General features: G+C 37.1%; 1 protein-coding gene across 1 annotated transcript in view; it reads left to right on the forward strand.

The window, feature by feature from the left end:
• LOC107081697 (neural-cadherin-like) overlaps window positions 1-1,806 on the forward strand; it is a 239,960-nt gene extending 238,154 nt beyond the window's left edge. Inside the window, exon 29 of the mRNA XM_015369928.1 lies at window positions 990-1,806. Within this exon, the coding sequence (XP_015225414.1) occupies window positions 990-1,655 (666 nt within the window). The 3' untranslated portion in view covers window positions 1,656-1,806. The remainder of the gene's footprint in view (window positions 1-989) is intronic.
• The last annotated feature ends 11,952 nt before the right edge of the window (window positions 1,807-13,758 follow it).

Here is a 13,758-nt window from a genome sequence, read left to right on the forward strand (position 1 = left end):
TTTCTTATTTACCTGCTCAAATTAAGGGTAAATACATTTGATTTAAGACATTTTTACTTAATTTCAGATAATTTTTTCAGTGTACGTAAACATATCACCACAATGATTGACAATTAGGAGGACCACTTATTAGGATAATCCACCCGGAAATAAAAGATCGCCCTCCATACCTTTAAATCAACTGTAATCTAATTAATAAACATTAAATAGACTTAGAAAGACTTTACTGTCATTTAGTACACACAGAGTGTATAAAAAAAGGAATTTTGTACAGTATAGCTCTCAAGACATTTCCATTTTTAAAGTGCAGCAGCGATAAAATGTATCTCTGCTTCTGTCTCCTTGAAACCCTGTCGGCCTCAGCAGATGGCCGCTCACACAGAGCCTGGTTCTGCTGAAGGTTTCTTCCTGTTAAAAGGAGTTTTTCCTCTCCACTGTCGCTACAAGCATGCTTAGTGTGATGGATTGCATTTGAGTCAATGAGTCGATGCAATCAACTGGTTTTCCTTAGATAGAAAACTTTGAATCACTTTGACTGGATGATCTGGTTGAACTGTAAAGTGCCTTGAGATGAAATGTGTTGTGAATTTGGCGCTATAGAAATAAACTGAATTGAATTGAATTAAACATAAGGTATATGATTTACAGTTCAAACATTCAGCGCTTTTTTAAAAACTATGTGAATAATAACTTACTTGAAAAATGCCTTTAAAAAAGTAATATAAATGTTTCATCTTTGCAATTAAAGCCGAAACATTGATGCAGAACTATAAGCTGATAAGGAGAAACGGAAAGTGGAAACAAAAAGTTGAAAATTCTAGAAATGTGAAAATGTCGCATAGCGGTTAAAGTGACTGGTTTCTGCAGACCCAGTTCATGAAGTTCATACAGAAATGAGCTCTTTATGCTTGTGTCTGCAGCAGCACTTTGATGATAATGAGATATTTTATTTATCCACTACATGTTTTTTGTTTCTTCCACCCTTTCAGAATGCATACGACATCACGGAGCTGAAGCGTCCTCTGTGCTCCAGTCTGTCCCAGTCGTCCTCCTGCACCACCGCCCCGCTCATCAAGTCCTCCCCAGGCTCCCAGGAGGAGGTCCATCCGTCCAGCTCCTCCTGCAGCTCAGGTGCTCCCTACCTCAGCATCCCTCATCACCACCATCACCACCACCACCATCAGAACGCAGTCGGCGCCGGCTGCAGCAACGACGCCAACTACGCCTGTCAGGCAGGCAGGGACATGGAGATGAATGAGGCGGGCAGGTATGCTGATGCTCCGCCTGCGGCGCGCTCCCATGTGGACTTTAAAAGCTACGTGGAGCGAATCGTTTGGGAGGCGGACAACGACGGCGGCGCTTTCCCTCCAGATGCCTACCACGTGTGGTGCGTGGAGGGGTCTGGGTCCTCGGCAGGAAGCCTGAGCTCTTTGGGGTCGGCTGTGTCCTGCAGGAGAATGTCTGCTGGGGAGAAGGAGAGGGAGGAGGAGGAGAATGAAGCAGGCTATGTTTATGACAGGCTGTCACGGTGGGGCCCCAAGTTTCAGGCTCTGAGTGAGATGTACGACCGGCCGCAGCTGGGCCTCACATACAGGGACGCAATAGCCTACATACAGAGGAGCCACAGCCATGACCCCCTGCCTCAGCACCACTAGGGGGAGCCAGACAACCTCAGCTACTCAGTTCTATGGTTGGAGACTCCTGCATTCACACAATGTCTGTTTTTTTCACATTTAAATCAGCTAGATTTACTATTAGCTTCCTTTTAGGGAAAAATAGTAGTCTCATTAAATATTTTTATTTAAACTTTTTTTCTAAAAAATCCAGTAAATTCTCTGAAAATGAGTCCTAAACACAAATCTTTTAAAATGAAAGTCCTGGTCGGACAAATGGAATGCATGATAAATCAGCAGTAATATTGGTATCAGGTCATTTTAAAGTCCGATAATAAAAACTGAGCTGATATTACACAAAAAAAATATTTCACCTCAATCATAAGATTTACTCCCATCTAGTTTTTTAGACATTGTAACACACATCTATTAAATGAGCCTTACATTATGCATATTGGATAGTAAAATATAGCTATTTATTTGAATACATAATCATCAGGTTTATGTATTTAGCATTAATAAAGTATGTTTAATGGGTGTATTTATTTCAAGCACATAAAGTTTATTGTATGAATTGCATAAAGGTAGCCTGATTAATATGCAATTGGAACAATAAACTTTATATATTTGAAATTAAAAAGAAATTGTGGTAAATATTTTTTTTCAAGTGTAACAAAAGGTGTTTATTTTCATCCATCTGCTGTTTTTGTTTTATTTTTGTCTGGTCATTTGACATCGATCATGTTTTAGCTCAGGATGGTTGATGTTTAACTGAAGCAAAGGGTTATACATAATATTGAATGTTGATATTGGTCCGAGTTTTTAATATCAGCCTTTTCATATAAAAAATTATATTTTGGTGTTGGGCTTTGGTTTAAAGCAAACAGAAGATCTTAATTATGAAAGAATGAAGTCAGAAATCTGACAAAGGCGACACGAATCCCACCTCTTCAGACAGTACTGTTTTCTTCCTAGCTGCTATGCTAACATTCTTCCTACAATGTTAGCATAGCAACAGGCTAATAGCCTGAATTTTTCTCTTGGAAAAAGTAATTGGTCAAGTCAAGTCATCATCAAATAACTTGGTTTAACACATTCATTAATGTTTTCCCACAGCAGTAGCCATATGTTTTAAAATGACCTTTATATTCAGAAATTCATATGAGTTAAGCTAATGTTAGCCTTACTGTTTGAGGAAAGTGAGGCTTGAATTAACTCATTTATAGAGACACTTATAGAGACATTTATAATCAGTTTGCAGCTACTGCTAAGCATTTTTCATTTTATGTCCAGCATTGTTTTTAAAAATGTATAAGATTGGGAAAGGCAATTAGCCTGAAGATGCTAATCAATGCTAACTGAAGATGCTAATTACTAGCTAACTCAAGAGGCAGAATATTATTATTATTCCTCAGAGCTTTCTCAGTTTGGTTCTCCTCAAGGTTTCAAAATTTGACAAAAGCACAAAGAAAAAGGTCTAAAAATCTGACTTGATTTAAGAATTAAGTATTTTTCAAACCATAATTACATTTTTTATGGCAACGTGGATGAATATCTGGTTGCAAATGAGCTGATGGTACGGATCGATTAGTGACAGGAGCTCACATTAGCCATGTTAGCGGCTAATATTCAATTTGATCTTCAAGAACTATTATAAAACAATAATTTATGTCACATTTCTTTTTTTTCCCCACCCAATGGTTGTTTATTTATACGTGTACTTTTTTTTTTCTACCAATAGCTTCAGGTTGCTAAACATGTACAAACTTGAAAAAATAAACATGAATGTAGAAGATTTAGGTTAAGCTTTTACCAAACACACATTACCAAAATATCTAATCTAATAAAAGACATTGTGTGAAAGCAGCAGCTCCACTCTAATGTGTTAACCAGAGTTGGGAGGAATTTAAAGCCACATTCAGGGTCAGAGGTTCATTTTTTCATGCTCGTTTTCCTGAGATGTGGTGCAGAGAAGGAGAAAAAAAAAAACAGAAAACTCATCATCAGTTTATGAACTGTCTTCACACAAAAACATGATTTTCCGTTCTGCTAAAATCTTTCTTTGTGATGTAGTTTTCCAATTTATGAGAGGTTTCTGGGTGGCTGTGCTCTGCTTTTCCTAAATGAAACTTTCACGGTCAAACGATGTTTTCTGAAGCAACGCTGCTGCCAAATGATGGGAGAAACTTTTACAGGAGGCTGAAGGTCAGAGTGGAAGAATGACACAGTAACACTTGAAATCTCAGAAAACTTTAAGGCCTTGAACATGACTTCCAGCATTTTATTTCAACATCTTTTCTTTTTCAACCAGAGAGTTCTTATTCTGACATGTAAGTTCAAAATTTCCGACACATAAAAAAGTATTTCCAAGGTTTTTTTGGATTTTTTTTTTGTAAATAAACATGAACTCAACTTAGATTTAAACTCCCAGGTTAACAAGTTCCGAACGCTCTAAAACAAGCGTTTCAATTTAAATTTTCTATCTTCTTATTGCACTAAAGGAGGAGTCAGTCTTCAGGCCAGACAGAACAATCAATTTGAGAAACCGAACTTTTGTAATCTTAGATGGTAAAACACTTTTTTAGCCGACGGTGTTTCCACCTTGTAAAAAAAAACTGCTTTACTGCTACATTTTCAAATAAGATTATTTTTGTACTCCAATAAAGAAGTTCATTAGAGATCCTCTGCCGGCAGTGCACTGATGACATGTTGTCTTGCAACATTCGACTGTTTCTGTCCTATAACTCGCTTGTGTTATATTTAAATTTGATGTTTAGCTGCTTTGAAATTTGGATTTGGTTTAAACAAAACAGTAGCAAACCTAGTTTTAATTTTTTTTTTAACAGCTGAAGGGGAGTTTTTTTTTTATCTGTTAATCTGTTTTACTTATACAAACCTTTATCTTTGGTTTAAAAGAGCAACCTGTTGCAAAGTCTTCATCCAAGCAACAGGTGGCGCTAAAGAGCAAAGGGAAGGTGAGGAGGAAAAAAACTGTTATGAAAAAATAAAATAATGAACCCTTTAGGTCACTGCACAACAAGCAGCCAATCAAATGAGTGTATATTGGTCACGTGACTTTCAAAATAAATTGATTGGTTAAACAAAAATGGCTGTTTAATTACTGAAATGTTGAACTAAATTGCTTTTTAAAGTTTACGCTTCAAAAATGTCCCCCTTTAGAAAGCATACAAATGAATATCATTCTTGCAGATTTTTCCCAAAAATATATCATTTCTGAATTAAGTATTTTAATGAATAAAAACTGTAAGACCTGATTGGGTTTAACAAAATAAAAGGTCCCAAATATTGTAACCCTACTAAAAATTTAAATCATACAAAGTTAACTAAACTTTAGATTCATTTATTTTTCTCCAATTTCTAAAGCGTGTTTAACATCTTTAAAATGTATGACTTCCTGTTTATTATATTTTTAAAGGTTCATAGTCATGTTATATGTCTTTAGAAGGAATAGCAAACACTATTTGATCATGACAAAATAAGTGTTATATATACACTAAGCGTCTATCCCGATATAAATGATCCTTTTTGAGCCTAAATAGAATTCCAGCTCTGGGTGGAATGAGCAGACATAAACAGGCACACCGCCATCTACTGGCAGCACCGCAGAACTGTCAGAAAGCCCTAATGGTGACCGCTTAATAGAGCCCAACTGTGCTGCAAGGCCTCGCTGGGAGGCAGTAGCTTAGCCGCACGTTTACGCCTTGAACACATGTGAAGGGTCATACCTCCTTTGTTACTGTAAATATACACAAAGATCTTTATTTATTAAAAAACACAATAATAATAAACACAACAATAGCAAATAATACACCAGCAGGACATGGTAATCTTTCAGAAGAAACTTTGCATCCAACTTGTGTATAAATACAAAAGAAAAATCTCAAATAACATGAATATGCACCTTTAATATGTAGAAGGAAACATGCCTCATATGTTGATGTTGAAAGATCAAACAATAACTAATAAACAGGAAGTCAAATTTGAAAAGGGAGGAAATAAATCTCCAAAGTCAGTAACAGATTATAAAACTTCAGGACATGATTAATTTATTTATATTTTTAAACCAACAAATGTAAAGAGCACATATAGGTCCAATTTCCATCTAATTTCAGTACATCTATATTCCATAATGGTTCATTTCAAAAGAGCATTCTCGTGAAATCTGATCTTACTCTATTAAAATCAGCATTTGTGTTTTCTTCTAATTTGTTTTGCTCTCTGAACAAAGTTTGCAGATTAAGGAGCTGTGAAACAGGCAGGCTGCTACCTATCAGCTGTATTTAGACGTTGTTTAGGAGTCTTTCCACGGCTCAGGCTGCTGTAGATTCAGCAGTGCAATCAGAGCCGTGGCTGTTATTTTTACCTGCATTAAAAGCAGGAAGTAAATTAGTCCTCCTGAAGGTGAGATAAGGAACAGGAACAGAAGATGTTGCCCTTAAGAAAACTTAAACTATTGTTTTCATTTTATCACCTTATAGCGTTTTCAGATTGTTTAACAAAATATAAAAACAGGTGGTTTGTTTATTGAGGGCTGATGAGTTCAACCACCTTTTCAAGACAATTTTGTTTTCATTACACCGCCTGATGAATGTAGATTTATAAAACAAAGCAAGGGAACAATCAGGTTTATTTTAAACTCAATTCAAACTTCCCCTGCCAGCACAGAACGTTTTAAGGTGTTCACCTCCTGTCGCAGTTCGCTCTCCGTTACTCCTAAAGTTAAATCCTGAAGTATTTTGGATTCCTGTGTCAGCTGCACAGTAGGACTCGGTGATGCTTCTTTCCTTCAGATGATGAAACTGGTTTTATGTTTCGCTTCTGGTGCCTAAAAGAAAAATCAAAGCATAATAGACCCCTGAGAGAACTGTGCTCAAAGCTATGCATCCAAATGGAATAAAACAGATGTGCGTTTGTGTTTTTAGAAACTGTCAATGTGAAGCAGATGTTGGGTGAGTTTTGATGTCAGAATTCAGCATCTGTGGTCTGTCCAGCTGTTTCTGAGGAACAGAGGTGTGAACGGTCGCCTCCTTCAGACACGTTTGGTTTAAAATGAGGGGAGATGAACTCTGTCATATGATGTAAATGTATATATAAGCGTTTTATAGCTGCCTATAATGAATTATTCCTTTTGTATGTCACTTTTGTAAAAAATGAATAAATAAAAAAGCCTTTTCCCCATAAAGTTTGTCTGGTCTGTGTGATGCTTTTGAAACATTTTACTAGAGATTTCAGTGGCTACATTAAAGATGTGAACTGTCATGAAACGAGGACAGATGGACCCAGTATTCAAGGAGAGACAGTCAGTAGGAAAGTTCAAAAAGGTTTATTAAATAAAACAAAAACTAAAGTGGAGCTGTGACACTGCAGGATGGGGAGCGGGTCGCCGCCCAATCACAGACACTCTGCAGGAGAAACACAGGTAAGTGACCACGATCATCTCACAGAAGATGATTATCTGAGTTGGCCACTTACCTGGTATAACAGTCTAGTCCTAGAATGTCCCCAAGTGCTGCAGTTCCAGAGGACATGCTGGAAGCTGATCCTGGTCAGGGATCCAGGTAGGGCTGCAACAACGAATCGATAAAATCGATAAAAATCGACTTTTAAAAGCGTAGGCAACGAATTTCATCATCGATTAGTTGTGTCGCGCGATTAATGCGTCATCCGCCGCCGCCGTCATCACTGCAACTTGACTGAAACGGGGGAAGAAAAAAAAAAATACGGCAGAGGGAGCCAACTCAGTGTTGCCAACTCAGCGACTTTTCAGACCCCTCCAGCGGCTATTTTTCAAAAAAGCGACTAGCGACAAATCTGGCGACTTTATACGGTGTCACTGGCGGCTTTTGGAGACTCTTACGTGAAAGCATGTATCGTTCCTACCCTGCCATGGGGCGCCTTCCCCATCCCAACCCCGTTCTCCCGCAGGAGTCCCTCTCAGCGCTGCAGTCAGAACCACAGGTTTACCCTCAGCGTCCAGACTGCAAATGAAGCGCGCATGCGCCGGGATTGACGGCGCAAATTGATCACAATAATTAAAATAGCCTGCGCTTTGTAAAGTAAAAAAAGTCGTAACATGCAACTTTTGTCAAAACAAATTAACATGGCACGGAACCACCATGTTTGTTTGGTTTTAAAGTGGGGAAACGTAACGTTAGTTTCTCAGGTAGCTCATCTGATGCTTTCCTTACCTTGTTAGCAGGTTACAGACAGTGATAAGGTTGGCTACTTATTTTACTTTTAATTTCATTTGAATTAGCTTAAGCCGCGTTTATATTTTCTTTATAAATAAATTAACTTGCAAATTATGAGGGCAAGGCTTTTAAAGTTTAGATCTTCTGGCAAAGATAAAGTAAAGAAGATCCTGCAATTTATGGAAGTAAAGCAGAATAAAATCCAGCAAGATCAGTAATATGTCAATTGATTATCTGCCACATTCCCATGTAAATATCTGTCTTTGGAGGATGTGTTTTTTAGCACCCCTAGTTCTCTCATTTTTATTCCAAATACAATTTATAATTTGAATCACAGGGCTATTTTTATCTCTATGGTTCAGTATTTTCTCAAGTAGCAACTTTAACTGCTATACTTTCCTGTCTTAAAAGGCAGAACTCTTCTAGTCTAAAAAAACCCTGATTTGTTGAAATGGGGGGGGCCTATTGTTTGATCCCCTTAGGGGCTTTTAAAAACAAAAATGCCTGTCTTTTTTGCGACCAGGTGGTCACGCACAGCAGCAGACAGGATCAGGTGCAGATGAGCAGGCCCAGAGGAAGAGGGTAGCCGAGACAGGACGTGGAACCAGAACTTGATGCAGGACCTTTAAACTGGTCTCCACCTTGGAGCCAGGCTTACTTGGATAAAAACTGAACCTCCCCGCATATAGAGCCAAAAACCCAGAGGACTCAGCAGGGGAGGAACAGTGGATGATTAGGAGACGAGACAAACACAAAACCCTCTTTCCACTGGCCGCTAGGGTCCAGGACATGAACCATGAAATAAAAATAACAGACAGGCTAACAGAAAGACAAGCAATGATCTGGCACTGAATGCTCAGGCTGAACTGAATATAAACCAGAAGAAACAGGTGAAAGGAATAAATTATAATTGAGGCAGGGAAGGAAAACGGCAGGTGAAAGGAATGACTAATTAAGGGAGAGCAAACAGGCCAGATCATGACATGAACCTTATGTAGATTAAATAGACACACTAAAACATTTGAAACTTTTATTTCTATAAGAAAAAAGATAATTAAAATTTTCTCTAATCCAGAGTTCAAATTAATATTTTTATATTGAAATCTGGCTCTAAAGAGAAAAGACATGTTCTTCACAATACTGCGTCTGGGCTCATTTCACATGAATTACTGCATCAGTGCATGGAGCCTGTGGTTCCACCGAGATGTTCAGGAAGTTAAGGTTGCTTTAATAGTTTCCTGCACCTCATATTTGTTGTTTGTTCTGCTGAAAACCCCGTGGACCAACACCAGGAGATGATTCCAGTATACTGGGACCTTGATTTCCAAGCTACCTGGCAAACTTTCATTTCATCTCCAAGTAGGACTTTGGACCACTGAGAAACAGTCCAGAGGTTTTTTTCTTTGTTGGGGTTAGTGTTTCTGACTTGGATCATTATGTATGTGGTGACTCTTAATGCTCAGACTCCAACCTTATCCCACATCTTGAAAATCTCCAACAAACTCTTAAAATTAATTCCCTCTTAACCTCTATTAGAGTTAAATGATTCTCTCTTACTTTTGCACCACATCTTTTCCTTCCACTGAACTTTCAATTTAAACGCTGATACAAGAGTGAGTGAGGTCAGCGGTTTTACCCATGACTGTAGACCATAAAAATATTTTAAAATAATATTAAAAATATTGAAAAAATAATAATCTGATTCCATTAGCTTTATGCATGGATGCTTGGCACAACTCTCCGGAATATATAATTTACATAAAAATATTTTTTACTGATTTATGAAATAAACTTTTTGATTATTTACTGAAGTGAAACCTGCAATTAAAGCATGTTATATCTCTAGAGTTATGCTACTATAGGCTTAGACTGCTGGAGGACATAGAGAACACTTTTCAGCATTCTGGTTTATTCTATCTCTTTTCTCCCATTCTACGGTATTTGTTAGTTCAACCTCTAACTTTATGTTGTCTCTGGCTTTTCTCATCATAGTAGCTTCATCTAGTCTGTTCCTGTCTGGCTGTGACACCAACCTGAAGAGAAATATCAGCTGTGCTGCTGCCATCACCACCTTCCATTATAGATGAGAAAGTCGGGCCTGTTTTTCAGTCTTTTGTCATGTTTCTTCACTAGACGAAGCTATGGGCTCAGCTTTTATTCTGACTAACTGGATGTCCTTTCTTTCATCCCTTTGACATATTTCATCTGATTAAGTATTTCTTTCCTAGACAGAGCAAGCCATGGAGATAGTAAACCTTTTCTAACATAGAAAGTATTTATGGTTCAGCGCTTCCATGTCTGCTTCTGTCTCTTTGAACCCCAGTCAACCTCGGCAGGTAGCTGCTCACATCGAGACTCATTCTGCTGGAGGTTTCTTCCTGTTACGAGGGGTATTTCCTCTCCACTGTTGCCTCATGCATGTTCAGTGTGAGAGACTGCAGAAGAGTCAACGACTAATTGCAAGTGAATTTCTAAGTTTGCTGCATGCTCATCTAAGGGGATTGAATCCTTTAAAGTCAATGACTGGATGCAATCAGCTAGTTTTCTGTAGAAAAAAGCTTTGAACCGATGTGTTAGGAAAATAGGGTTGTCTAAATTTTCTTTGCAAAGTGCCTTGAGTTTGCGTGCTGTGAATTGGCAAAATATAAAAGAACTTAAGTGAATACATAAATATCATTATGATCTAGAGATCATTGTCATGCTCCAGAATCAGAGCCTGAAATGCAGCAAATAAATATTAAGACCAAAACTGGAAACCAAAAAGAGATCAAACCACTTCTGGGGAAACTAAATGCAAAACAACAAACTAATGCCAAACTCATTTCCTGTTTACATAATTTGCTTCAATCAGTCATAGTTTATAATAACTATAAATAACTGGCTATTCTGTTTATTGGACAGCCAAACATTCATTTTAAATATTTGTTTCTTTGTCAAACTTACACTTATTTAGCAAAACACTGACCTTGAAGGAAAGAGCTAAAATTAGAACTGAGTTTTTGATAATACAGAATCTGAAAAATAGCTGATAGTTCCATATTAGTAAAAGTGCAGTGGGAAACTGCATAGAATAAGCAAAAAATAAATATAGACACAAAATCTACCAGCACACCTACATGATGAGCAGCAGGGACATTTCAAAATGCTCCTTTCTAACCTGATATTATGAGTCTGGGAGCAGGAAGCTTACATCATATACTGGTTTGCAGTCTGACATCGCCCCCTTGTGGTGATAGCTGTGAAATTATCTTAGGATTTCAAAAATAGTCATAATCGTAAATGAAATTTATGAAGTTTGTAGGCTAAGAGTTTTTATTTAAACTTTTTTTTTTTCATAAATGAGAGTTATTAGATTTACTTTATTTTTTATTCAGATTCAAGTTATTTTGCTTATAATGTGTTGTCGGAAAACTTAAGATATCTCTTATTTTATATATTAATTTATCCTATTTAGTCACTATAAAAGTTTTCACCTGCAAGGCCAAACAATTCTCCTGTGTGTGGATGTTTATAGACCTTCTTCCCAAAACAAGCCAGATTCTTTCTCAATGATTATTCATAACATGCTACTGTTTAACCAAAGTGTCTGTAATTTGTTTTGACTCTGAATCAGTGGCGGTTCTAGACCAAATGTACCAGGGGGCCAGGAGGGGGCCAGCATTTTTTCATGGGGGCCCAGAAAAGCATAAAATGAAGTGACATTTTTTTTATTCAATTAGGTTTAATTAAAATTCTATCTCTTATTAGGTCAATATATATTCATAAGTTAGGAATTTTACATATTTTTGACTCAATATAAGTAAAAATTACGTTTTCTGTAAAATCTGAATTAGAACTCAAGAAAAACTGATAAAATTAGCTGCAAAAATTAGTTTTTTTATTTGTTTTGAAAAAATTTATTTAGCAGATGAAAACTTGGATTCTATTTCAATGCCACTGAAGCTATCGCCTTGTTGTTTTTACATAATTTGTAAAACAGAATTTGTAAAATAAAAATTAATTTTAGAAAAAAGAAAAGAAATGGATCCAAAAGACCCTGTCTGTTCCAGCGCAGATTATGTCTTCGGTACAGGGGCCATAACAGGGGCCAAGACATGAGCTACAGGGGCACAGGCCCCTGTTGGCCCCTGTCTAGAACCGCCCATGCTCTGACTACTTTCCATTATTGTAAGTAAGGGGGAACGAACGCTGTCCAGGCAGAACAGGGCTGAATACAGAGCAGCAAGGCCTGTATGGTGACTGTTCTCTCTTTGCAAAGATATGAAAATAAAGATGCTGACTGAGTGAAATCCATCGATCTCCGTTTATTTAACTAGGGTGAATAGTTGAATACTTTTTCCCCACTACGATTGTCACACCTTACTCTTTATTTGGTGGTTACTATAGAAACCAGTAATAGCTTTTGTCACTGTCTGTATGTATTAAGATCAGCTCTGTGATTACTCAGCAATTATTAGACTTTAACCCATATTTAAGACAAATGAAATCATTGTTTATATGTTATTGGTTGTTGTAATGATGTTTCGTATTGAAACTGTTTGATTTTATACCTTTTAACTGTTCTGTCAAGTCTTCATTTGAAACTGTTAATCTATAGTTAATTTAAGGAATTTTATCTATTTGGACAGAAACTGATTGACCAATTTAGTATACTTTCTTGTTTGTTTTTTATTTTTGTGTTTGTATTTTCTCTCCAGGTGTTTTATTTTTCCTATTTAATGGAGAGATGCATTGCTCTTTATTTAAATGATAAGATTAGTTAAGAAGATGAATGATTTCACATGATATCACAGCTCAGGATAAAAAAAAAAACTATAAAGAATTTTTTTAAAAGTTATCTCATGTGGATAATAAACACAACAACAAATTGCAACAGAAAATCGACGCTGCAGGTTCATCCAGGAAGAGTGAATGACTCGATGCAATTAACTGGTTTAACCAATCTGACTGCATTGTCTCTGTAAAGTGCCTTGAGATAATGTGTGCTGTGAATTGGCGCCATATAAAAATATACTTAGTGTCTCTGATTAAGGTTATTTTCTTTTCCTCCCAGGTTTCATGTCTTTTCAGTCGTCTTACAGGATTTTCTCAATGAACTTTCTGAATCGTCTCGTTAATTAATATTCTCATTGCCACTTACCAGCATTCATGTCCTTAATGAAGAAAAGCATTCCCATATTATGATGCTGCCACCACCATGGTTTTCCATAAGGTGTTGCTTTATAAAGGGGGTTGTAGTGACCCCCTTTCACCTTTTGTTTAGTCACAATGAGGCCTTCGGGGAACAGATAGATTAATACTGAGATTAGAGCTACATGCAGGTGGGCTCCATTTGCTGAGTTCACTGGTTTCGGCTGGATTTTATAACAGCGTTTTCTGAGTAAAGTGGAGACTCCCACCTCCAACTTGTGTTAAACTGTAAACTGAAAGTTAATGGGCCAAATCTGAGTCATTCTAACATGGGTAGAAGCTGTGTTTGCGTCACAGGAAACTCTTTCACAGACACTTTTTCGCTCCTAAAGTGTCGCCACATGGCGCCATGTTCTGCTTCAGAACAGGACTGCCTTTAAAACCCACTATGATCTTGTCTCAAACCCTAAAAAAAATGTATAAATAATTAAATAAAACAATCACACAGGTCCTGACATGTTTAAGAAGAATGTTAATCAATATCTGACATTCTTGGAAAATATCAAAGCCCTCATTTAGTTCAGGAATATGGAAATAAGATGAGCACCACAGCAGATGTGGGAAGGAAGGAAGTTTCTACATCTTTCTAGATCTACAGTGTGATTTTCACCAATTACATCCAAACAACCAATCTTCCATTTATATTATCATGTTGTATTAAAGGAATAGTACACCCAAAACATGATTAGCCTTCATTTTCTACTCACCCCCATGCTGAACAACACTCTGGAGTACTTTTTTGA

Source organism: Cyprinodon variegatus, unplaced genomic scaffold (assembly GCF_000732505.1).
Source record: "Cyprinodon variegatus isolate N-32 unplaced genomic scaffold, C_variegatus-1.0 Scaffold0, whole genome shotgun sequence".
NCBI lineage: Eukaryota > Metazoa > Chordata > Actinopteri > Cyprinodontiformes > Cyprinodontidae > Cyprinodon > Cyprinodon variegatus.